Genomic DNA, 27,322 nt, shown 5'->3' on the forward strand with positions numbered 1-27,322 from the left:
ACGTGTGCCTCTGTTGGGTGACTAAATACATTAACAGTCATCTGCAGCTACATTACTGGATGTTCTCCAAGGCAGGAAAAAGACAGTTAAACACCAGACAGACGTCATTGAGGTCCTTGAGACAATTTTTGCAATCCTACCTGTGAGATCAATTACAGTATCTGCTTATCTGCTATCCATAATCCCCTTCCATGAAAACAGAGGACAACCGACTAAAATGCACTGATATCTGGGCTTTGTATGTGAACTGATACAATAATGATATATGTCAATATAAATAACTACTCTAGACCTTGTTTGTCTTTGTAAAGTTCTGGTCATCGAATCTGTTGCTGAATTATTTTGTTTTTTTCTAGAATTATGTGGAACTCTGTGCCGTGATTTAAGACCGAGATAAATAGTCAATTTCTCCCCATTTGAAACCTGTACAAATGAATGACCGAACTTAATGACTTACAACTCTTTAGTATCTGTTACTCTAGTGTCTCCTGTCTAGTGACTAGCATTTAACACGATATTAGGGCACAGTTAAGAATCTGAGTTTGGTCAAAAGGATAAGTGTATATTTCCTGCTAAAACATCATCAAAAGCCAGCCTGTTAAACCATCACAAAACGGCAATCACTTAACTGAGGGCGGGCTTCCTGGGAAAAAATGTTGCTTCAACAACATTCATAGCAGAAAGGTTATACCTTGTAGTCAACCTAGTCAAACGGTATTTTGATACCATCGTCAAACATGTTTACTTGTTTGCTGATAAAAGTATGACAAGCGGAAAGTCAAATATTGATAGGACAAAAACTGACAAAATTGATTTGTAAAAATGAAGTTGTAATTTTCTTCATAATTCTGTTTCCTGGTATTGATGTGAGAAATATACTCTATGTAAAGCACATGAAGTTCTTTACCAAAAGTACAAGTTAAAAGTATGTCATACATAGTTTGTCTTCTATGAGAGTTTCATACCTAGTCTATAAGTCTATAAATAGAAAAACAGTCTATATATAGAAATACAGCAAAGTGTCTGCATTATAATGAATACGATTCCTATAAACCATATCTTTCAGTGATGAGGTTTGGATTAGAATATAATCTTTACACTTTTTGTGAAAGAAGAAAGTGACAACCTGCTAAAATCCTTTCCATATCACTCCCTGAATAAGGCCGTGCCCCTTTTCAGCCTTGTGTACTGTATGTGTGTAAGACAGAGAAAGAAGAGTCACTGTATCAGACTGAACTCATGGCCATCTCCTGGGGTCATGCATATCAGGGGAGGCAGAGGACAAGAGGTTACCGCTTGCTGAGACCAAGACGGGCCTGGGGATTATTGACACCGTTTGACATGGTAGGCTGTAGGTGGGAAATGACAGGTGGGGGACAGACTAGGTCAACATCTGATGAGTCTATGAACAGAGTGAACACCAAGGTTTCCTGAGTTATATGCTGCTCTAGCATAAATGAATAAAAATACTTAGTGATCCTTTCAGCTCTTTTCATGCAGGAGGGGCACACAGCTAACTGCTCTCTATTTCAAGTAATGTAATGCCGTTTCATGGTTAATACCCTCTTGCAGCTGGTAAACAGTAAGAGTGACTGAATACTGCTAAGTAAGTGGATGAAGAACCAACAGAACAAAGAATCCTAAATTTCTGAGCCAAAACCAAATCTATCACAAGAAAAAATTGGCATATGGTGGTGATAGTCGGAAGATATTGACTTTATTCTCAACACTGCCGATGTGTGCAACACACGTATTAGTGCTAAGACATTCAGTCACCTGAATGGACTGAAACGGTCCCAGATTTAAGGTGTTAAAATACCTCACCAAATTGCAGTGGTGCACAGCCTGCGCGTGCAGCGAACATTCAGTCAAACCAAATGAGACACCAAGACCTGCTGAACACTCCCTGCATAATCCATTCAATTAAATGTCAATAAGAAAAGATCTATTAAGGTACTCTATATGAACCATCTATTAATATTCCAAGTCATAGTGAAATCTATGATGTTACTCATGTTTCAGGTGTTTTTAGTCCATGTACTTCAGCATTTCTTTACTCTTGTGTTTTATTTTCATAATGCCAGGAATTCTGTCTATAGAGGGAACATTTTTGAATTGCACTAGATTGTGGGCAGGGCGATGGCATCCGGAAAATGTTCAAGGCGTGAGGGACTGTATATCTGGCATGTTGCTGAACGAGGCCTGGCTCGATCAAGTTTAGAAGCAATGCTGACCAACACTTTGACACCTGCTGCAACAGAATTAGCCAAATATTAATGTCAGAAATACCTTTCTCTGACAACTGGACCCTTAGAGAGACAACACAAGAAACACTGTATGGCCGATCTGCATGCCATTGAATGGACCTGTTGACTGATACATGCTGTTTGGTTGGAAAACTACCCCCAAAGCAATGCTCTTATGTTAATCTGTGTTAAATTGGTGTTACTGGTCTGAAAATGCATACATATTTCCAAAAGGTTAAGCTGTATACTGGCAAAAATGTTTCCTAAGCTTCCAGTTTACCCTCCAAAATCCATGTTTGAAAACTAGGACAGTCGTCACACCATGTAATCTGGAGTCACTACAAGCCGCAAACTCACCTGCCTTACCTTTAATGATGTTTCTTTTGAATGTTTTTAATTATTATTTGGGCAATATAGGGTTTTTCTTGCTTGAAAATCCGTGTTCAAGTGCGTGCTTGGGGATTTTTCATGAACACCTTGTATCACACCCAAATAAATATGCCCTCTTTAAGACTGCAAAATAAATCATCCATTTAAATAAGTAATTATGAATCATTACAAAAAGTAGGTCGATTCCATTCAAATTCAAACTGTGTACAGCCTCTTTTATTTAAATGTTTATTTTCTTGATTAATTAAATCATATGCATTCATGAAACAGCTGTGTATATTACTTTGTGTATTCCTCCATTGCTTCTTTCTGTTTATTCTGTAAATATATTTCAGTGAAGAGTGAAATGGGAAATCTCAAATTTTCAGAAACTTAACAAGTAACCCACTGAATGTCAATGTCAGTAAAAGCTCGCTCCTGCACAGGTCAATCCGCTCTCCCAGGCCCAAAATGTAAGCAACTTCTTATTGTGATTAATTTTTTGGCATCACAGACAAATTGTCTGATAACTGCAAAGGGCTTTGGTTCACCCTCTGATCCAGACAGCTACACCAGGTGACCGTAAGTGTGACATTTTGGAATTGTATCTAACGAATCTGGCACACAAGCACTTTTAATGATTGTAGCAAAGCAATTGATAGGCGTATATGCATACAAGCGCATCCAAAGGAGAAAACCGAGCATACGGGTGGGAATCAGAACCCTTTTTTTTTTGTTTGCTTTTGTTTGGCTCTTTTTTTGGGAGGGGAGTACAAGTCATCTGACCTCAAAGTCAAATGTCATGTTTCAGCATCAGCAGTGACAGTGCTCACGCTTCACGTGACAGTGATCATACGCTCAACCTTAACGCTCTGCACATTTGGAGCAAACACAGGAAATCAGCCCGAATCCTGGCAGACAGGATGATGGATGAACCAACAACAGAAGCCTTTGTGACATCCCGAAAAGCAAGAGAGGAGAGCCTGGTGGGGATGTGTCGCACTGCTGTCACTGAAAATGAGGCTGTACACATTATTGTCTTATCTGTAAAGGGGGTAATAAGCAGTGGTAAACACTAGCTCACTTTACAGTTATTCAGATAATATGACATGACACATAAGATAAGATAAGATAAGATAAGATAAGATAAGATAAGATAAATTTTATTGATCCCTATAGGGGAAATTCCTTTGTCCCAGTCGCAGTTATAATGTCCGAAAAAAAAAAAAAAAGAAACGACACATTGGCACCCACATCATCCTAACCAATTTATTGTGCGGACAAAACATTTAAGTTTATCAGATAGGAAAATTTTCCAGTATTGCAACAGATTTCATGATTGTTCTTTTAGTAAATATAACCAGCATACCTCTGTTTTTAGTGTTCGTCCTTAAGATGGATGATTCTGTTTTAAGTTTGCTGTTTCCCTATGTTGCACCACTGTTAGTTAGAACTGCAGACTTTTTTCTTTTTTTTTCATCCATTTATCTTAGTATGGCAACATTGATCTCGGTTGTTCAGAAGTCCAGTTAAATCCTAAAAAACAAAGCTTTCTAAAGCCAGGGGTTGATAAATAATGTAGGGTAAAGAGAGCAAAAGGCTTTGCTGGAAGGCAGCACTGGAGGTCAGGTCTGAGAAAAGATAAAGAAACAAGTGCTCAAGAAAAAACACCTCAAAACCATGTAAGGCAAATTTTCATTCTGATAACGTTGCTACAGTGCAACATTAACAGAAAGTTGCTGTTCTATAATGGACAGAGATCACTTAAATAAAAAGTCCACCCAGAAATGAAAATTTACCAACTTTTACAAAGCGGACAATCTGACATTTTTCTAAAAGTACCATCTGGAAATGCTGGAATCTAAGACTTCACTTCTGTGCCAAATTCAACTTCGACAGAAAGCTCCAAATCTACATTTAAACCAATATCTGGGGTAAAAGCCTCTATACAGCTCACAGGGACGATTACTGAAGAAATGAATTACATTTTAAATGCATAAAAGAAGCAATTAGACGACTGGAAACTGGAATAAGGAAGAAAAAAAGAAAAACTTGCTCTAAAGCTACTTAAAAGATTCAACTGGACATTATCCAAGAGCTGAAAAAATGAGATCTAAAGGAGCCATCTGCTAGATCTCCTTATCAGATATTATTTGAGAGAAATTTCATAAGAACCGCAAACTCCTTCAGTTTTATTTTTGACCATGATTATATATTCATGTATGCTAGGCCATTGTCGTACCGCAGATTTATTTCAGACCAGTTTAACAGCAGGGAGACGGATACTATTAAGAGGATGGCCTTGCCCACGGGAGCCATCTTTTCAGGAATGGTTTACCCAGGCAGGCAAAACTCCTTTCCCTAAGATTCTTTGGGAAGGAGAAATAGGACAGACCACTGTAAATCTTAAGGATGTATGCATGCTCATTGTTAAGTGAAACAAAAAGAAAATTTTCATACAAATAAGACACACTTTTTTCTCATGTGCAGGATATTTTATCATTGTATGAACACAAAGACGTGCACAACTCACTTAACATGCACAAGAATGAACGTTTGGAAAGTTTTTGGTTTAAATCTTCTTTATCTTCTCCAACGTTCATGTTCAGTTAAATGTTTTCACCCTGCTCCCAGAGCCCCTTCCAAACAAAAAATTATGGTCAGAGTTAGGAAAATGGGGTCCGGGACACAAACCAGTCGGCTGGTAAATTCTGTCCCAACTTGTTCTGACATTTGCTTTCAAACATGCAGCTCATCTGGCCGAAGCTTCAACAATATCACGCTTGCTGTGCACACAAGAAAAGGGTGTGTACGCAAAGCAAAGCAGCACCAAAAACGCAAGGTCGAACAGCGATCTAGCTGTATTATTTTTACTAAACATGATGATTGTTAATTGGTCACTAACTGTAATTTGTAAAAAATAATCTGTCCACACAGAGTGAACATCTACTGTTTACACCCGGATGGCTGCCATTCATGTCTTTTGATGATGCTCACAGTCAAGGAGGATGGAAGTCATGGAAGTACAAGCATCATAAAGACACCTTAAGTATCACTCTGGCTGCAGCATGGCATCACAGCGGCTAGCGCTCCAGTTGCAGTTCCTGATTCAATTCTGAAAGCTGGCCTTTCTATGTGGAGTTTGCATGTTCTACTCGGATTCTCCATGATCTTCAAAAACATGCAGCAAGTGGATTGTAAAACTAAATTGCCCAGATGTGTGAGTGAGAGAGTAAATGGTTGTGTCTCTGTATGTGGCCGTGTGATAAACTGGTCCAGGCTGCACCTCGCCTCTCTCCCAAAGATAGCTGGGATAGGCTCCAGCCCCCCGCGACCCTGAGTGCAGTATAAGTGGTATAGGTTATGAATGAATGTATGAATATCACTCTCCTTTTTTCAAAGTTTGCATTTGTCCTATATAATGTAGTCACTAAATAAGAAAAATGTGATGTAAAATTATCTGATACAAATCTAACTAATCATATACAGACAATACTCAAATGATAGAATGAAATGATGCTCCATGCTGACAGCTACCAAGACTTCAAGGAAGGATGAAACAAATTCTTTAGACGTCTGCGACATTTGGGCAAGAGATGAAGCGCCTGCTTTGTTTGTCCATGTTTGTATGCAAGTGTTACGTTCACGAGAGGCATCGGAGGAACACAGTCGGATTATCCATGAACTGAATTGGCCTGAGGGAAGCAACCCATCTCATTTTAAGACTTAAATGGCAACTTCAGAGCACTGATTGAAGGGCATAAATCAAAGAAATCCTATATGCCATGGATTTAGAATGTGCATAAAAGTGACTGCATTATAATATGTGTTTTGCTGGAGGATTTTTTCTTTCAATCCTGTCCATGATTAAAAATATATGATATTTTTTGAAGCTTTCTTTGACTACATTTCTATAGATTCACATCTTAGCGGTGCACTATGCCACAGCATACTTTGAAATTTTTTTCTGTGAATTCAAATCACTTCTTCATGTGAACTGAAACTGTTCCAATCATTTGTTGAGCCTTTCGGTTACTTCTTTTACAAAATCCTAGAAAAGCTTAATTATCAATCAGTCAGATTCAAAAGCTGAAGATTATCATTAATGCTCTCAATCTTCATCAGATGATGCTTCTCTGGTCCTGTCATCTTTGACGCAGACAGGCTGCCTCCACTATCAACCTGCTCAGGAAAGCTAAAAATCCTAAGCATGTCTGAATGTGTCATGATCTTGAAATGTAAAATCAGGTTTGCAAAATAGACTATGAGTGAGACACTGAAGTTTCTCAGTGCCATTGTATTTTATAGTTAACTGTTATTTACCTTGAGCTGAGGGTGTTACATGGGGTCACATATGCCAACTGGGTTATAAGTAGGTCTCATTGATATGAATCCAATAAATAATTGAGGTTTGTATGTAAGAGAGAGAGAGAGTTAGGCCAAAAATGGTACGCAGATTTGTAGTCTATAGTAGTATAAATGGTTCAATGAACACCAATCACTGTCAGATAGCACGTTATTCTTAAAATGTTGGGCAGCACTCTGGTGCAGTGGGTTCTCTTAGAGTTCTCTGGTTTCCCCCTTTAGTCCAAGTTCATGCAATAGGAATAACTGATGTCTGAAATGTCTGTGATTGTGAATGGGAAACTGAATAGTTATGTCTCTACATGTGATTCATGGATCAACAGTTGATGTTATCATTGTCTCAAACTATTTTGAGTGAACTAATAATACTGCATGATACAATCAAAGGTCTATTGAGAAGAATCTGAGTATACAAAGTAGCCAAGAAACAAAACTCTCTCAAATTTGCAACAAATTCTGTCATCCTAGAACAAAGAAAGTCCATATAGGTGTAAATGTCATCATATCCCCAGATGGCCACCATATGGTTTCTTTTGGAGTTAGAGGGTGATAATTTAAGGACTTTTAGGGTACATAAAAATGGTCTGGGAATGATTGGAAAATATTTTGAAGGAACATGCTGTATATGGGACATTCCCTCTAGGTCTCTTGTACAAACTCTTGATATTGGACCTGAGAAGACCATTAGCACCCTAAATGTATGTCACCTTTCTTAAGGGGGTCTTAGGGATCTTTTTCCTATTTTCTAGTTTCTACTATTGGTGGTGGTGGTAGATTGTATTCACTACCATGGAGAGGCAGCGCTCAAAAACTAATAAGATCCCCATCTTTAACATTCCTGTTGTCACTCATTATGAAGTAGTTGGGAGTACAAAATAAATAAATACATATTGAAAGATTTGATGGAGGCCACGCTTTCAGTCTCCCGTTAGAGTTCTGTTGGTAAAATTGTATATCTGTATATCAATATTGCATTATTATTATAGGCAGGAGAATCCAGAGGGTTCACAACAGCATGGGCGCCAATTAAGTTAGAGACAATATACTTCAAATTCTTTTTTTTTTTTTTTTTATTAATTGATGATAAATCCCTGCTCCTACTAGGGACAGCACCCTCTATATATGAGGTAAGCAATTTTGTGTTATTACAGTAAAAAATGTGCGTGGGAGATGGCTTGCCAAGTGGTCCATTCTGGAGCCCTTAAGAACAGCAGAACAAAAAGCTTGTAAGATCAGCAATAAAGGATATGTGGAGGAGGATTCCTTTAACAACATGCGTGTAAAAATGTGATCAGGAGTGGGGGTGCAAGACAGTGAGTATTGCACAGCCTGTGGTTCTGGAGCAGGAAGACCTCTTCAATTGGCCAAGGAGGTAACTAGATTAAAAATGTTTTGGTTGTTCTATGAAGCCTGATGTCAAGGGGAACTTAGACAACACTGCAGGTGAATGCAGGAATGAAATAAGTGAGTATGGCAATAAAATAAAAACAATGAATATATATATAATAAAAAAAGAGATAAGTGACGCTATATAATTGCTAAAATAAAAATAATAACTATATAACTAATAATGATAATAATAATAATAACTTAACATTTCTCATTCCTGTAGACTCGGGAATGGCAGGGGCCGACAGAGGAAAAGGAATAAAAAGGGGAAATGTTATGTTTTCATACTAATGAATAAACTGATTGATTATTAGGAAATAGCAAAAGAGTCTCTAACAGTAATAAGTTTGGGGAGTGAAGGAAAATTATTACGAAAGAGTAATGTAGTTTCAGCAACAACTGACTGCTCTAATTTCTTATCTATTTGTTATTCATTCAATTTTTCAACATGTTAAACATGTTTAATTTCTGAAATGAATTAAACACTACTATTTCGATATTTGATATTTGACTTTGACCATTGTGGTATTATACCATTATAGTTCGGTCATTTGAATGTAGATCTATCCACTGCTGTGTTTTCGTTTTGTCTGTTGTATGAACTTCATAGGGAAGTAAAAGCCGCTGTTGTATTATTTTGTTGCCTTAAAGGAGGTGCCTCATCCTTGAAAAATCCACTGGAAGTTGATAGTTCATTTAACTGTTACTGGTTTGAAAAACCAACCAACAAATTTTTGTTTCAGTTTGACGCTTTCCTTATTGTATTGGCATTGCACTGATTTTGTAAAGAATGGAGTGGTATTTGGGGTTTATAAATAGACTTTGTTTTGGAGTTTTTTGTGGTTGAGGGAAAGTCCCTGTAGAGCCAGAGGCGCTAACTACAACTGGTAGACAACGTTCCAGCTGGATGATGACATATTGAAAATACCAAAGAAGAGTTTGGGAGTCAATGGAGAGGGGATGTAAGTAAACAGATATTATGAACATAACTTTACAACAACAAAATAAATATAAATAGGAAGACTGAATTTTTAAGTATCACTGTTCTAGGAGGATACAACATAAATAAATGAATAGCAGTAAATGAGACTAACTTCACAAATTAAACTATTGTCCTTCTTTTAAGAAAAAGCCCTACAACTTTACTTAAATAAAATTACATTAATAAATGATTAATTCCTATTTAAAGCTAAAGCTAAACCTAAACCTAAACCTTAAACCTCCTCTCTCAGATAAGCCAAAAAAAGCAATCATACCTTTGTAAGGGTTTTAGGCAAACAATTATAACTGCAAAAAACATAAATGGAGTTAATACTTATAGAACTGCATAGAAAAATGTATAGAATGATGGCAACACAGGTCACCTCTGTAATTAAACTACAAAATCATTTACCATAATTTCCAGACTGTAAGCCGCTACATTTTTCACACGCTTTGAACACTGTGGCTTAAAAAATGATGCGGCTAATTTATGGATTTTTGGGGAGCTAACGAGTTTAATACAGCCAAAACATTTAGCCTCATCACATTATAATTAATCTTTTTCATCAGCCGTGTTACAGGCACTCTTTGAAATAAGCATTTCCAGTACGTATTTGTGGATGTTATCGGTATGCATTTCATTAAAAGTTAAAAAAAAATGTTTCTGTGTAAATATTTCATGTTACAACATGGACACATGCGGCTTATAGACAAGTGCAGTCTATATATGTACACATGTATTTATTCATTGTTAGAGAGTGCAGCTTATGTTAAGATGTGCTCAATAGTCCAGAAATTACGGTACAATAGTTCTCAGAAAAAAGTTCATTACAACAGACATCAAGCAGAGTTAATACAGGTATGTGTCAGTGGAAGAAACAAAATGATGAAACAGGATAGTGCAGAAATATAAGGGCCGCAAAAGGAGGAACTGATGAAAATATGATTACAGGAAGCACAAGATATAATATATAAAAGATATTACTGCTCAAATATGCTGACAGTCACTTGAACAAAGCATAACACCCCCCTGGTGAACAAGAAAATAGACACATTGACAGTGGGGCCCATAGAGAAGCCAGTGTATCCCACCCACTGAATGTGGGGGTAAGAATAGACCCAAATTGAGCAAGAAATAAAGGGAAATCTGACCATATTACTGAATGTTTAAATATACCCGAAAAAAAAGGAAGCTGAGAAACTTGTCTTGTGAAGAGAGTAGAGATTCAGACGGCATTACAAAATCTGAAGTTCATTTAAATGAGGATGTGGGAATGTGCATGTGAATACCAAGTGTTCTAAACACTAAAGCAGGACTTGGGGGAAAATAAATTATGAAATTGGCAGTCGAATCAGTTGAGATGATGTGTGGATTGAGCCACTGAAACCGGCTCAACCCACATGTCAATAGAAGCGGTAGGGTGGGAATTGTGAAAGGATCATTGACCATGGGAATGTTGGAATAGTTCCACGCCATCTGGAAGGGAGGAGGTGTCACACCCCTCAAATGGGAAACATGGTTCGGACCCCATATTAAACACATACAGTACCCAGTATTTGTGAAAGAAACACAAATATGTCGCATCCTCTGGACCCTAATTGATATGGAGGGACAATTTGGCAGACACCCAGCACTGCTTCAGTGGCAGGAAAATGGATACATGCCTTTGAGGAAGAAACAGTGGGGCAATTGTTGGCTGTGGGAGACATGGAGGCTATTTTGGGAAAGCTCTTGAGACTGGGAACCATGAGAGAGAGCCCTTCCCCTGATAGACAATGTGCAGAATGGTAGATAACCAAACAAATGATGGAGATCTATTACATCCTGACACACCTGCTCCCTGGAGCAGTATGAAGGCTAGATATTGAATCTGAATTGAGGCGGAAACCTAGATGAACATAATGCCAGTGTACATCTAATAATATTCAGAAGCAATGGGGCCATAAACATATTGCAATCTAAAAAAATTCTGCTGTAAACGGAATAATTATATGACAGCACATTCTTCATTAGGAACCAATGGGAGAGAAAATGAGGAAATATTTATATGAAGATGCAAACATTCCGTGTATTTTAGATAGTTGTGTTTGAAAGGCCAGATCAAACATGAAGTTCAAAAAGTCAAGCTAAGTATTACGGAGCCCTTAACTCCCTCAGCCCATAACCAGGTCAACATTCTGGATTGTGAGTTCAATTTGCTATATTGTACAACTTGATATGAGAGAGGGGTGGAGCAGACAGCTCAGCCGAGGCTATCAGCCTTGACTCCTTCACACCTTCAATTCAAGCATCAGGATGTGCACTGGCCAAGGGCTGTAAAACCTGAAGAGACCATCCAGTGCATAGCAGCTGTAAATAAACTACTCGGAGTGGGAAGAGTGTTTTTACAAACTATACAAACTGTTGATGATCAGACGTGTTTGGAATTAGATCTCACTGAGATTTAGCATTTAGTGTAACTCCAGGGCTTCTTCAAACACTAGTCCCACAAGGGAACAAAGTAACGAAATGGCCATTAATGCTGTATGTATTTCCAACATGCAGCATTTTGTTGTAGGTTTTGAGATCTTGACACACTGAAGTGTCTAAATTTGTAGTTTCTATTGAAAGCCCCTAGTAAATATGAGAAGGTCAGACTCGGCATCTCTTAAATTTTCAAATAAGATTCCTCTGGGTGTCGTGCCAAGATGATGGATGAAGATTAAAAAACCCAGCAAAGTTTGACAGGTAGATATAAGTTTGAGCACCAATGGCTTTCCTGAAAGGAAAAAGAAGATGGATGCCGCCATACATAATCTGTTCAGTCTAACACCAACAAAGATGTTCTTTCTGTTTCTGCTCATATTGTACTAATTATGTCATATCAATAAAACTAAACAAAAAACATTCAGCGCAAACCCTGATCACCTTTTCTATCTGAAAGGGCATTGTGTGGGGTGAACGGGAAATCCTAGAGCCAATAGCGGGAGGTGAGACGGAGACATGCCTGCTGCCTCTTCCTCAGTCAGAGATAAAAAATTGAAGCATCCCTTGGGTGTGGGGGATCTCCCAGCTGGCCCAGTGGAACCATCGAAGGTGCTTTAGGTAGAAACACCAAATAAGTGGAACCACCTGTTCTTCCGCCTGGTTTTCTAATACGGATTAAGTGTTCTTGGCCAAGATCACCATCCAGTTAATGATAACTCCGGACTAATTCACAGAGAGGTTCATGATGATGTACACAGACTCACACCGCAACTAAATTGCTTAGTGTGTAGCACTGGCTCAGTGCAATGAAGGTGTTTGGATGTCAGTGATTCCTCTCATTCAGTGGTTCAAAGGGATTATCTGAAATGCCACAGAAGCATCCATGTGAAAATCCAGCCACACTTGCTTTAACACTTGCCGTTCATAATGTAATATTCTACCATGACGATGATACACCACTGCAATATCAAATACGAGGCAGAACTTAATCCGATTCATATCGAAACTCTCATATCAAGTCTCGCCTTCCATATATTGTACTTTTATTGGTTCGCAATTACAATAACAAAGGAATCAAAGCTCTATCGATCCATCATATTGAAAAGTCTGGAAAATATCTGAATAAATACAGTCGTCTCATATCAAATCTGTTCAAAATTAAAGCAGTAAGTTTTCAGAACTCTTATTTCTTTAATTTTATTGAATATATCAATCTCTTATTACCTCTCCTGCTTTGCAATGATAGCTGTCACATGTACTCTGAAGCTGTAGTTGCAATACGTGAATGTCCCCTCAGGGATAAATAAAGTGTTATCTACTTAATCTAATCTATGACATATTATACATTGAGCTCTGTAATCAGATATATATTTTGATGTTCAAGCAGTGGTACTACACTGATTTTAAACACTGATAATAACCTTATCTTCAACAGAGATTACAGGAATGGTGTCTGTAGAGTCTCATGAATACATGTGGCTGTTGAATGTTTTATGAAATGTAGTATTGACATTGCATCCATCTTTGCTTCAATTTTGACAATAATTAATAAGAATACAGCTAAAAACACTATCAATTGACCCTCCTTTGTTGACCTTTATTAAAGCCCTTAACATCAGCAAGCGCTGACTGTGTGTCGTTATAAAAAATGGCTTTCAGTTGCAGCCACTAGAAAACATGCCAGATGGAGATAAGGACACAGAAGTGATGAATGAATGCATTAGTTGCTTGTACATTCATTTCATACTGCAGAGGAAAATCCCATACTGAAACAATAATGTCTATCTTATCAGAGAGGACCTTTAAAGGTCACACAAGAAGATTTACACATTCAAGGGCAAGTAGTGTCCACTGGCCTTTCTGAAACATTTTGATGGCAGGAAGTGCATATAAGGAAAGTAGTTGTGATTGTGTTCCACTTTCCTATCCTTATACCAAGCATCCCGGCACATCATAATAACAAACTAGACTGACTGGATAAAAAGAATTTGTTTGTATCTTATTAAGATTTTAAATTATTACTACCTCACAACATGGTTACAGAAACAACAGTTCCAGGAAGCATTGCAACCACATGGTGATCTTGGGGAAAACTCTTGATTTAATCACTTGTTTTATCTCTCTGTGGCTGCATTGTTCAGTATCTATCAGAGAACGCCAGAACTGAATTAAAAACTGATCTAAAGGACAGGTGCACAATGAAATGGCAGGCAGAGAGCTGGCTGGGTTAAAAACTAATTCAGGGACATACAGTAAATACACAGCATGAAGGAAGGGCAGACAACTGAGGGATAAGTAGTAAACATAGTAAGTACAGTTATTAAAAGTCTAGAAAAAAAAATTGCATGTTTGAACATCACAATGGCATTCAATTAAAATTGACTTTTGCATTGTAAACATATCTCTTGTTCAGAGAAGGAGAAAAGTGGGCTGGAGATTAACATTTATTCATATGATGAAGGAGAAAAAGGGTTCTATGACTATCAATTTAGGATTCGCTTGGACAGTGATCTAAAAACACTAATTTTGGTGCTTTTACCGGAAATCTAAAAACAAATATTCAAACTGATTGTATTCTCAATTAAAAGGGTTCGGCAAAGACCCCCACAATCATTTGGTCACTCAGTTTACGGTACAAGGAGATCAGATGTCCAGGGGCCAACAAACCCATCCATGGGGCCTCATCCAAGCAAACATTCATGAATAGGGGACATTCATGGGGTTAGTTTGGAGTAATGTCATGAAGCTGTACTTAGACCACAGGTCTTTACATCCTGATACATTTTGTTGTCTATATCTTTTTGAACTATTTTTTACCACCAGCCTGCATCTGGTTTGGATGGGACCCACATCCCATTTCTGAAATTTTCACTCAACATTTGGGAGACTGGCCAAATAAACACACAGATTATGCCACATACCTAGAGAGGGAAGCAAATCAGATGATTCTAAAATAGAAGTTAACAAATAGCCTGGAAAACTTTCCAGTGGGTGCATCTGTGAGCAAAACACTACAAGTGTTTAATGTTTAGAGAAACTATACAGGCCTCCTCTTCTACAGTTTAGCGGTTTTGTTTGACTGTGAGACTTTCTTGAATGTTACCCCATTAAAATGGAGAATTGTCACATTTTTAATTCTTTGTATGCTTTATGCGGGAACAGCAGTCTCGTAGATACAGAGAGACAGTTCTAGAACCAAGATGACAAAAACCTTAAACACTATTTTATTCATAACAGATTCATTTAAAGAAACAAATGTAAAGTAAAACAGATCACGAGATGATTTTATGTCCAGTTTTCCTGCTTTGACGTTCATTATAAATACAGCATGTGGTTACAAATGGGAGGAAAATATTGGAAATATATTGCTGGCGCTGTAAGAAGACCAGATCTAAATCTAATCTAATCTAATATAAAGATGTTTCACACAATTCATGAGAGGCCCCTAAAATATATGGACATATAAACTGAAATGTCTGACAATTGGCGTAATTTCAACATAAGAGCGCACATTATTACATTCTCCTCTTGTTGACTATAGAATCTCAAGAAATGCATTTTCCTACAGTATGATCTTCTCGTGGAACAACCCGGCCCTGCATGCTGAGCGAAGCCAAGGCAACATTTAAGGGAGATGAAAGGCGGCTTTGTGGGAAGAATTACTGATTCACTCTCAAGGGAGGGTTTTGAAACTTTGTGAAGTGGTGAGGGGAACTAAACAGGTTTATCGTGTAATGTGTTTGTTTCTTCCAGGGAACTCACTGAATAGCTTTGCTGTTGTCTGTTTGTTTGTGTTATTTCCTTCAAGGACCACTTTGGAAAGAACTGTTTTTAGTAATGGTTTTAAAAGCCTACAAGGGGGAGTTTTTTTATATATTACAATGTTAGTGCAAGTGGCTATGGTTTTGAATTCCCTGGAAAAATGAAATCAAATCATATTAGAACTGTGCTGGGTTTTCATCTGCAAAATGAAAGGTGAAAAAAGACTGAAAGTTTAGCAACGTTTCCTTTCGCAAACATTTAGGCACAAGAAATCTATGAATGCAACATTGATTTGACCTTTAAAAATGTCATGTGAGGTTATTTGTTTGTTTTTATAATTATTTGGCTAAAATTTAATTTAACCACTTAACTGCTCCCTTTGTTAATTGTGGGAATTCCTTGATTTTATTTTGTTTTGTTTTAGCTATAAAGCAATGTGATTGATGTCTGGTGATTTCTTTGCTTTGATTGTTTATCAACAGAAATTTGTCAATTATTTGAAGGCAATTTCTTGCAGAAGGTTCCCCTTTTTTCTCTCTTTTGCCAAGAGGACTAGTTCACAATAAGTAATGCCATTTTCCAAAATCAGAAAAGAATTGGGATTGGGTCCTCATTTTCAGACACCTACAAGCACCACAGAATTGAAGCTCCATTCCCCACAGCAGCCTGGAGTGCTGCGGTTCAGTGACAGGCATAACCATACGTTTTGTATGTCCTAATAAACCGTGTAGTTTCCAATGCAGCGTCAGAGAACCTGCATGTCAAACCCACCCATGCAGCACAGTTTGGGAAATATGATGTCAGCTAATAACAAACGCATCTGCACACACATGCACACAAACTTGCACAATTCCCTGATTGCACTGAACTATAAGAGATAATGTGAAGCAGATGGTCTGCGATACTAATTAGATGCCCTGTTTGCCTTTCCTATAATTATATCTCTGGCCACAATGGAAGTGATGAGTTGTTTATGGCAAAGGAGAAAATGGGATTGCATACCTTTTGCCAATATTTAAGATGTAACTGAAAAAAACATCAAAGTCCAGGAGTAAGTTTATAGCACGAATGGGTGACATATATGCTCTTACTTTTAAAAACAATTTCCAGGGCTAATATATTTTTAATTCCCCGATAACAGCGTGTTTCTGCCCTTCTAGCGCTTTCATTTTCATTTAATGACTGAAATGCTTGTGTTGGACTGAACAGAACTCACACCCTCTTCATGCGGAAATGCCTACTCAACATAAATCCTGAGACAGATGGAGAAATGTGAGCAGAATTTATTACAAAATCCATTGTGTTTTCCAATGAGTATTTGCATTATGATAGAGTTTAAATCAAATGAAAATTTCTCCAGGGAGGACAAGCTCCACCTCAAAATATCTCTTGACTGCAATGTATGAAAATGCATCCCTTGACATTCCAACCCACAATGTAATTAGGTGTTGTATAGTAAATCACTGCAATGGGCTGAAACCAGGGAAATCACATTGACAAATCAGCCATGAAGACACAGAGCTTCCAAAGACGAGCGGGTCATCAGACCAAGGATAAGCTTCTGCTTTTACTGTTTTTAAAAAAATTCAACAACAAATTTGTTTTGATGGCATTTCAGAACTTGCGCATTTCAACAGCCATTCCAATGCAGTAAAAGCCCCCATTTCTTCGCAAATCGAAAATGACTTTGAATTCTGCAGCCGTGTCTGTTTTCAATGAATTCCTGAGTAGTGAGTGGTGACTGTTAACAGCTCAAGAATAGAATCTCATCCAGTGAGGGATCTGCAGGGTTAACTCCCGTCAAAGCAAAGCTGTCAGCACACATAAGCAATGGGCAGGTGGTGGTAGTTGGAGTAAACAGAGCTGCATCATTTGAGTATGGAAACGCCAAACAAACCATCACTTACATTAATATTGCATGTCCTTGAACTGCCACTGTGCTAAATAATAAAGCAATAAACCTGACAGTTGATCCCGTTAGTTAATTACAGATCAATCTAACAACATAAAAAAGCTTCATCTCTGCACCCACATTACACAAGATGACCAAATGAAAAAGCACCTCCCTCTAATTCACTGCTGGGGTTGAGGTGTGGTAGTGGTGGTGGTGGTTGAAGGGTGGACAAAAATTAGATTTCCCTTAGAAACCACATGTTGCACCAGTTCCACTTATTAAGAGAGGAAGCTGTGAGTCAGGATGTTACTGAGGGGACCGGGAGGGAGGCTCAAAGCAATTAAGCATGTTTTTCATCAACTGAACCTGGCCACCTTAGCAGTTTAGCCAACATAGGATTGACAGTGGTTTCTTCACTATTACTCATTGCTATGAATGTTATTTCCCATTGCTGCTAAATTTCTGTTTTCTTTTCCTGGCACTGACCACTGCAAAGGAAATGCCATTCAAAACTGTCCTTTTACATCAGGAAGCATATTTTAATGATTCGCACCATATTCAGAGCAAACTTTTTCAATGGTTGGTATACAGTGGTGGTGTGTAACTGGCGCGTTAGAAAAATATGTCCAGGTGGACAAATCAATTGATTACAGATAGTCTCCAATAAATGGATTGGTTTGTGGGTATGTGGTCTTATTAAGACATTTCCTCGGTACAATATTGCAGTGGGATAATCTTCACATACACTGATATATTGCTCAGCCTTATGCTGTGCTGCTTACTAATTTACAACACATTTGCATTCATGGGCTGATGGTGGAGGCTGCCACGCAAGGTGTCAGCGAGCTCATCAGGACCGATTACAAGACAACCTGCTCTCCAGAGCCATGTCACTGCATAATGCCATTTTGAAGGTGTAGTTAACACAGAATAAACAAAGGATAAACTCCTTGCCCTCAGGTAAATCCATTCCATGATCTACAGTGACATGAACTAAACCAGTGTTTCTTAAATACTGCTCTCCTAATTCAACAGAGCAGGATAACGTCTGAAACATGCAGCGTTTCATCAAGCTCTGGAGAAACATGCAAAAAAGCATTGCTTCGATTCAAGAAAGAGGCATTGCATGACTCGAGTTCAGAAACCAGACTTGTTCCTTGGAGGAGACTTGCAGCTTATTGAGTGAAAACACGAGCAAGTATGTGAAATGTGAGTCAATAACCAAACTCATTCCTGGGTCAAAGTGCAAACAAGTAGCAGTTCAATAACAGTACAGAATGTTAAAAAAAAAATGTCAAGCAAATGGGAATTTGAGCGAATTCCCTGAAGCACATAATAGTCATTATTATGGTGTTGTGTACACGGTTTCCCAGTCCAGTAATCTGACACAAAAGAACAAGCGTGCCCTTTTCACTAAACATGCACTGGATGATTCAGGTGCTGCTGCTGCGTTTACATGTTTAAGAATGGATGTGCTGACCGTGAGGAGGAGGAGGGAAGGGAGGAGGAGATCCAGCCACTGTAGCAGTGCATCAGCAGAGGTGAGACTACAACCAACACACCACACTAGACTGGAGGGAGGAGACGGGGCCACTTTGATACAAACAGTGTTTTGCAAAGAACGTCTTATTATGAATGTATTTTAAATGAAGTGGTTAATATCAGTGTTTGAAAGCAGTCCATGGCTGACGTGATAATGGCAATGAAGCAGACTCGTAAGCAAACAGCCAGAGAACAAAATGTCCTTCAGGGTCAAGCCTTTTCAAGTTTTTCGTGGCTGAGGGGTGGCCATGACAGACAACTTCATCCCAGCTGCCTCTCAAACCTCTGGAGGCACATGAGGCTACAGTTTCTGAGATTATGTGTGTCATTATTCCTGACCCAGATGCTCTGAAACACTGACTGTCCTGTGACTGCACTGCATTCCCAGAATAACTCCCCGCAGCTTATTACGGGCAATAACAGCATTTAATGACCTCAGCCAGGACATGCAAAAAAAAAAAAAAAAAAAAAAAAAAAAAAAACAGAATGTAGAACAAAGGAAAAGTTAACATGAGACTCAAAGTTGAGGCAGAGATTGATCTTAATAGCTGCCGAGAAAAAAAAATCTGTGGTGGGAGGTGGGTTGCTGGGATCAGAGAATTGCACCTTCAGGTGTAAAGATTAATAGGTGAATGTTACATCACACACAAGCATCCTGCAGTGCTGTATCAATACACACACACACATACACACATAGATGGATACATACACACCAACCTTGGGCTTAATCCAGTTTATTGTCAGGTTACGTTTATTCTCTGACTGCGCATTTTAATATAATATAGCAGATGGGTTGGGTATGCATAGATAAGTTTTTTTTGTTTGTTTTTTGTTTTTTTTTTTCCTCGCTCTATCCTTTGAAAAGACGGAATACAGAGGGGGCAATTCAGCTCCGTGCAGTGAATCCGGTGATCACACACACCGATCATTGGACCAGGTGCGGGCTAAAAAAAAAAATGCTGGCTATATAATTTGAAACAAAAGATCCGTCTACATCCAACACTTCATAATATACGTCTCTCTCTCAGACTCTCTCTCTCACACACACACACATACACTCACCCACTGACAAAGGCGGTAGACATGACATAATAGTGCATTTAATCAGCGTGTTGTCTGATCAGCGGCGCTTACCCTCCGCGGCCAAAGCGCACCGGACGAGAAGTGAAAGCATTCCGACAGACAGCAGACAGTTCGCAAGCATCCCCGGTCTTGCGGTTCGCCACCTGGTCCTCAAACACCTCCCCTCCGATCGGGCATCCCTCCCGTGAAGCGGACACCCACTGACGGCGGCGAGGTCAGCTCCGCCGGCTTCCGCCACTCCGGGGGAAAGCGCACTCCTCCTCAAACCGGGAGCCATATCCAGTGGATAAGTTGTTGAAGTTTAGCTCGTAAATAATGCATTTGGATCAGCCTTCGTGTCTGAAGGAGCGTGGGGTGGGTGGGGGTGGGGGGTTTTGGGGGGTGGGGGGGCACACAACGGGTGCCCGATCTCACCGCGCTTCCAGGACCGGAGGGGTGGCGTGGAGCAAGCAATGATGGGGAATGAGGAGATGCGCCCTATCGCCCCGCTGCGCTCGGTCCACCCATCTCTGCGTGGCGCAGGGCGGCACACACTCTTTGCCAGAGGTCTAACATTTAACCGGCGGTGGGCATCACCCGATCCAAAGACCCCCCCACCCCCACTCCCTGGATTTTTAGATATTCAGGTAAGGAGCGTGCAGAAACTGCAGGAGGACGGGCCGTTTGCACCCCCCGTGGGCAAACTAAGAAAATGAACCTCTCTGCTGTTAATTGTCTGGGGGAAGCTGAGCAGAGCTGTTGGACGACCTCTGCTGGGTGCAGAGAACCACACATCCACCAGTGCTGGATGCAGCGGCTCCTGCTTCACATGCTCGCATTGTGGATTCCTTGGAAGAAACAAAATCGGAATAATTGTCTTCGGCTTTTCTTCACCTTTCCAACAGCAACCTCTAGGTTAAATCCCGCAAGGAATAAAGTCATATTTACCAGATTAATGTGGATACAAACCAGGCTGTTCTGTCTCTTTCCTTCCACTAGATGTCAGCAAAGACCATCAAGACATCCAGCATCTTGACCCAGACCTAGCGGTTTACATGAAAATATTTTTCACAAAGAAATGGAAAATAATCCGGTGGGAAAATGTGTTTCTATATGTTTATTTTTAGCTAATGAGCAGACAAGTTAAGTGCAATAGAACCAAGAGAAACATGAGTTTTTACTTCTTTTTTTTTAACTCATGTGCAATGCTCAACCATTTAATGAATACAATCATATTTTTCTTTTTTCCTGTGTATTTTAACGTTAGTGCATGTATGATATCCAATGTTAATTTTTTTTTCTCATTACCATACGAGATACAGCAGTGCAAATTTCATTATACTGGGCGATGACAACTAGGTGTTCATTCATTTAACTATTGAATATTTGTCAATCCGATTTATTTTTTATCTATTCTTTAACACAGTACCTTCATTTTCATTGACTTTTATGCTGAGTTGGTGAATGTGTGGTACTACTATATCATGCACACGTATCAATTACACAGTAACCTTGCTCAACCACCGAAAAGTTCCTCTGGTTAATGCAATAAGGAATTCAGAAAGTGGCCTGAACTGACACATAGTGCATGAGAAGTGGATCAAATGGCATTTGGGGAAGAAAAAAAAAAAATCAAATGGAGATCAGTGGTGTGTTGACTATAATGGTTTGGCTTATTTGATCTGCCTATTTCCCCTGTTGTAAAATATTTCACTCGAGAATTTTTGATGTGGATCCCTTTCACACAAACATTACTATACGAAAGGAACACTGAGCTCTGAGGAATTAAAACAAAATTACCTTTATTTGACCATTTGCCTTTCCTGTATTATATATTCTTTCTGTCATCACAAGTACACTAGTTCTAATTTGTTATGCTAATTCACTCAATGCCCGGTAAAAAATAAGTACTGAACTAAATTATACAACTAGGTTTACAACACAGGAATTCTAATTGGCAAGACAGTAGCAGCTTCCCCCTTCAAGTTTGTATAATTATCTTAACTTATTTAACCTGTAATTTATTGAATTGTAGCTATAAAAACCAAATTATATTAGTGACACCTGGGCATCCAATCCTGCCTCACCTAATTAACATGGAAAGCTGAATTTCAAGTGTCTTTCGAGCACTGATGATGAGACATCCGGTAGTTAAATAGATCTTTTACATTCATGCAGAGATTTTTTGGTTTTCGGAAACCTATATGATAATGTTTAAGTCATAGTACTGGTGAGGTGTTGGAAGCCAGACAATGCAATGGATATGTAGGATTGAAAACAGTCAAAATAAACTGCATCAATAGATTTTTTTAATTCAAAGTGAATCTTAACAATAATACACCATAAATTCTTATTTTGACACTCACCAAAAGAGTCACCTGGAAAACCCGCTTAATGTGACAAAGTAGAGAAGGCTTGGTCACACCTAAATCACTGAGAACTAGAGAGGAAACACTATCGCAAACTGTAAAGAGACATCACATCCATTGAGTTAGTTTTCCCAGTCCTCATACTGTAAATATTGCACAGTGCAATTGCTACATGGCAAAACTAGTGTAGCACAAAATAAAAATTAAAAAAATTTAAAAAGCAAATGAAACAATAATGGGGGAAAATAAAGCCACAAAATATACCAGAACAGTAATAGTTCAGATTTCATAGTCAAATCTATTTGATGACTAAACAGACAATTCAATAACTTGCAGTGTGAATTAACTTTTGATCAGAAAATCCAGAAACTGAAAATCAGAACACGAGCAAAACAAATCCACAAATTAAACAGTAACACAGTAGCACATTTAGACTAATACAGACCCTGAATTAACATCTCTAAAGGATAATACCACAGCAGAGGATTTTTTCTGATATCAAAGTATTAACTTTAATAGTAGTAATTTTACAAACGACTGTTTTATCTGTTAAATGTTACACAACTCTTAAAAAGGAAAAAAGAACAAAAAGAAAAATCAATAAAACCAAGGTGTCAGTCATGTGAAAAATAAAAACAGTTTTTTAAGATTTCTCTCCTCTTGCATCCATTCTTTGCCTAAACAAGCATGGGAGAGTTAATGCAGGCGCATTGCTGGTGAATACCTTTGGAGGAATCAAAACAGATTACATTTCACATGCGTATTATTGGTAAACTATTTCAAGCACTAAATCTGCTAAATTCATGCCTTGTCATAAGCTTCCCAAAAGTGGCAATAGGTATGATCAGTAAAGCATATAGGTAGGAGAAATAAAGTAAAAAAAAAAAGAAAAAAAAAAAAGATATCAAAACATACAACCATATCAATGTCAATGTCTGAGTGAGGGGTATTGCACTCTTGACCTGGTGAAACCACAGCTATCTCCTTGACAAAAGCAGTTTCCATTCAGAATACACATATGAGGGGGGGATAAGACTACTCATGGATTATTAATAAGCCAGTGTTCAGATTTGCTCTGGTTGCCGCCAGTGCAAACTCCTGCTTAGCTTTATGTCGCATGATGGAAGAACCGCTCTGGGTGTCTGGGCTGACAGTGACGCAACATGGGTGTACATGCAAGGTAATATTAAAGCATGAAGATTATCTAAGAACACTTGGTGGTGCAATGACCGCACAATGTAAAGTATTGCATCTGCCGTTCAGCCAGAGTGACTATCCAAAGATCGTTAAAGTAATCTTTCCGAACTATACGAGTGTGTTTGTGTGTGCGCACGCGCGTTGTCTCGATTTGCCACAGGGAGTCCATGGCAGTGGCTATCTGAAACAAGAAACCACCACACTTGTACATTCCTCTGTTGTTTCTACAACCATATCAGAGGAGTTAGTGTCCCGGGAATGACATTGACAAAGTTCTGTATTTTACTTCTGATTTCCTGCTTCAGTGGCATTAATAGACTGTTTACTCTAAATGGTAAATGGACAGATTTGATGCCCTCCTCCTTGAATACATGAAGAATCACCATCTTAATTCTAACTGTCTGAATCTCAAGGCACATACACAGTGCTGCTCACACTGTCTCAGTTTCATAAAGGAACAGGTAACGATGGCCCATTTTGAATTGGGAAAAAAAGAAAGATTTTACAAATATAATGAGACACTCATAAAGGGGTGAGCGATTTCAGCACAAGGCAGTTTTAAATATTAACTCCTGAAAGAAAACGTCGAACCAGTTATAACATTGAACAGATAAAAAATGTTGCAATAAATATTTTAAATCAATTTAACAATAGAATGAGTTGTAAAACATAATTTTAGAGCGAAACACTGGGCTTAATTTGTTTCACTGTGCAGTCTTATCAACCAAACTCTTGCAAGTTTAATTATCCATATGAATATGGTGTGGCAAGTTTTTGTGTGACTGGTGGAAACTTTACAGACGCATTATAACGTGCACTATGATTATTTTTCCTGGCATTTCATGGTGCTCCTTTAACACAAAACAGAGTACTGGTAGTATACTCTATATGTAAAACAAAAACATGAAATCAATTCCTGCAAGCTACAGTTTTAAATGTGTACAAAACATCTATATGAAAACATACAAAAATTAAGTTACATCGATACATTATTTATATGCAGTGATGAGCCTGAAAGGTTAAAAAGGATAAAATACTGATGCAAACACACACACCCCGAGAAACAACAAACGCAACTAATGTTCATTTTCAGCAATACAGTAGTTACAATGACACTCCAAATATGAACACGAAAATCATAAACCACCTCTATTTTAGATAATTAGGGACCTACACAAAAGTCGCAACGCTAGATTAAAACTCAGAAATCACCTAATTTCACAGCTATCGAAGTGGCAATCATCATTTAGCAGCTTAACTATGATACATTCAAGAAAGAAATGATACGACTTATTAATTGCCCAATAAGCTAGACAAAACTCGGCCATTTTAAATACTTTTGTTTGTTTTAATCTAACCCCATTCTAAAACTGCAGTATTACTGAGGTTGAAGCAAACAGAATAGCTACCTTGCTCTGGAAATGAATTACAGTCTTTGGTGCTGCTCAAGCAACTTCATTTGAAATTGAAGACAAAAATATACAAACACGACTAAATAATGAACAGAAAAATACACACAGCATATCTACATATATAGATATATATATAGACATATAGATATATATAGGATGGTGCTACCTGCTACCACCATATATATTTATATATTTGTATATATCCTCCCTGACGGAATGTATAAAATAAGCAGTTGACACCGATAAGCCTTACGCCTTCAACAAAATGTATAATGTCAAGGGAAAAGTTAACTTCGTCACACATGCATAAATGAGAGAATTGCACACAATTAACTCACACCTTATCAAGCATCTGTACTAAATAGTCTAGATCTATAATATATGTCCGTATATGTGGGTATATTGAATACTGCATGGTTTGCTCAGGCTTAGAAAATTCCATACCGTTAATTAATTTGCATTTTTCCTTACCTAGTCAAAGCCATGCCCACCACACTTCTAAATGTCTAAGAAACAAAGTGAAAACACTCAAAATGAAAATACGAAGATGAAAAAAAAATATATCTCAACGACTATTTAGATTGTATTGCAGTTTCAAACAGTATAAATACTGTTAGTAATAAGTTTCACTGAATAGAAAGTGATTATCAAATATTAAGCAATACTCAGTACTTGCACTTTGTACACTAGTTCATTCGGAAAGGAGGGGGGAGCATTTTGAATGAAACAGCAAGCATTCGCAACAGCAAAGCATGCTGTTTTTGAAAGAACATAAAAGTAACTCACTACACGCTGAAATATACACTGACTCCAAAAAATAAGCACCGCTAACCGCGATACATCACATCCATGCAGCCTATGCATGGACATATACACATGTGCATATATATACTCACACATAGGATGCATTGACTGATTGGAATTTCAAGTGCTGCAGTCCGGTACATTAATATTCATGTATATAGTCATATATAAGTAGTAACATTAACAACCTCAAATATGTAAGGCACTATGGCTGGGGACAGTTATACAATGCAGCAAGTCTTGAGACACAAACAATAAGAGCAACGTCTATGCATCTTCCCGTTTACATTTTTGCTCATGCAAGACCACATGCAGCGTGAGGAACAACCCTATTTAAATCGGTTAATTGACTTGACATTGCTAACACCAAAAGACACCGAAAAGGTACAAATACTTCAAACGCAGTACAACATACACGGTAGACAACGTGTGCATCTGTCAATCTAGAGCTAAAGACTGGGATGGCTTTACAAATATGGATGTGTCTTGCACATGTAAGAAGGCAATATAGAAAAATAGCTGGGATCAGGGGTGCAAAGTCTAACTATTCAACACCACCCCAATTATTTACCTGTTTTGAGGAGTATTCGTAGAAGATCCAATGCAAATATATATCAAATGTGCAAAACACATTAAGTGTGAGTGTAACTACTCATTCATTCAATCATTCATACATTATTTCCTTCTTTATTTTTGCCCAAATCAGCGCCACCATTGGAAATATTCTTTTTTTTAAAGCTTGAAGTTCAATTACACCCAAGACTACATGATTCAAAAAATAGCTTGTTTTCTCTGTGGTTGTGCCATGGTTTTTGAAATGAAAACCATGTTGTTTGTGGTTTAAAATAGAATTAGCCCCACTCACTTAGCCCTCAGGTAGTACGAAGTGTACCCGGGCACCCATGTTTAGATGTAAGGGTACTGGTTTATTTTGGTGGGGCTGAGAGGGAAACTGGCGTAGGCGGGCGAGGCAATATAGGAATGCGGGGGAAACAGTGGCTTGAATTGGCTTTGCGGGTGCAAGGTGGGGGAGGGCAAGAGCCGAGGGTTGATGCCCACTGTGACCTGATGCACAATGCCTGCCGGATGGGAGATGCTGTAAGTGGGCTGAAGGACAGGACGGGAGGCGCCCGGGGAGGCAAGGAGGTGGGCCACAGGTGCTGCTGTGACCAGAGGACCAGAAGGGGGATAGGACAGCAAGGTGGGTTGGGAGTGTGGGTGCCCCCCAATGTGAGGGTGGGGGCCTGCAGAGTGGTTTGGGCTTTGGTGGGACAAGAATGTGTGACCATGCATGGTGGGGGGGATATAGGCCTGCGGTCTCCGGTGGGTGAAGTTGCCATTCCACTCTTGGTGGCAAGAACTGAAATGTTGGACCTGGAAATAAGAGCAACATCATCTGGTCAGTCTGTTTTTCAATTAACGGTGAAGTCTGAATGAGACACCAAGTGTTGCTGTTTTCACAT

The 27,322-nt window shown here is 38.6% G+C and overlaps 2 protein-coding genes across 7 annotated transcripts in view; both read right to left on the reverse strand.

Annotated features, from left to right (window-relative positions):
• Positions 1–20,398, reverse strand: part of kiaa1549lb (KIAA1549-like b) — a 62,441-nt gene extending 42,043 nt beyond the window's left edge. Inside the window, exon 1 of the mRNA XM_086175243.1 lies at positions 20,150–20,398. Within this exon, the coding sequence (XP_086031369.1) occupies positions 20,150–20,375 (226 nt within the window). The 5' untranslated portion in view covers positions 20,376–20,398. The remainder of the gene's footprint in view (positions 1–20,149) is intronic.
• A 1,970-nt stretch (positions 20,399–22,368) lies between these two features.
• hipk3b (homeodomain interacting protein kinase 3b) overlaps positions 22,369–27,322 on the reverse strand; it is a 41,747-nt gene continuing 36,793 nt past the window's right edge. For all 6 annotated transcript variants that reach the window (XM_086174745.1, XM_086174747.1, XM_086174743.1 and 3 more), the window contains one exon: positions 22,369–27,233. In XM_086174745.1, coding sequence (XP_086030871.1) covers positions 26,766–27,233 — 468 coding nt within the window. In that variant the 3' untranslated portion in view covers positions 22,369–26,765. The remainder of the gene's footprint in view (positions 27,234–27,322) is intronic.

Source organism: Fistularia commersonii, chromosome 27, assembly GCF_037954325.1.
Source record: "Fistularia commersonii isolate RoL2024-O1a breed Wild chromosome 27, RoL_Fcom_v1.0, whole genome shotgun sequence".
Classification (NCBI taxonomy): Eukaryota; Metazoa; Chordata; class Actinopteri; order Syngnathiformes; family Fistulariidae; genus Fistularia; species Fistularia commersonii.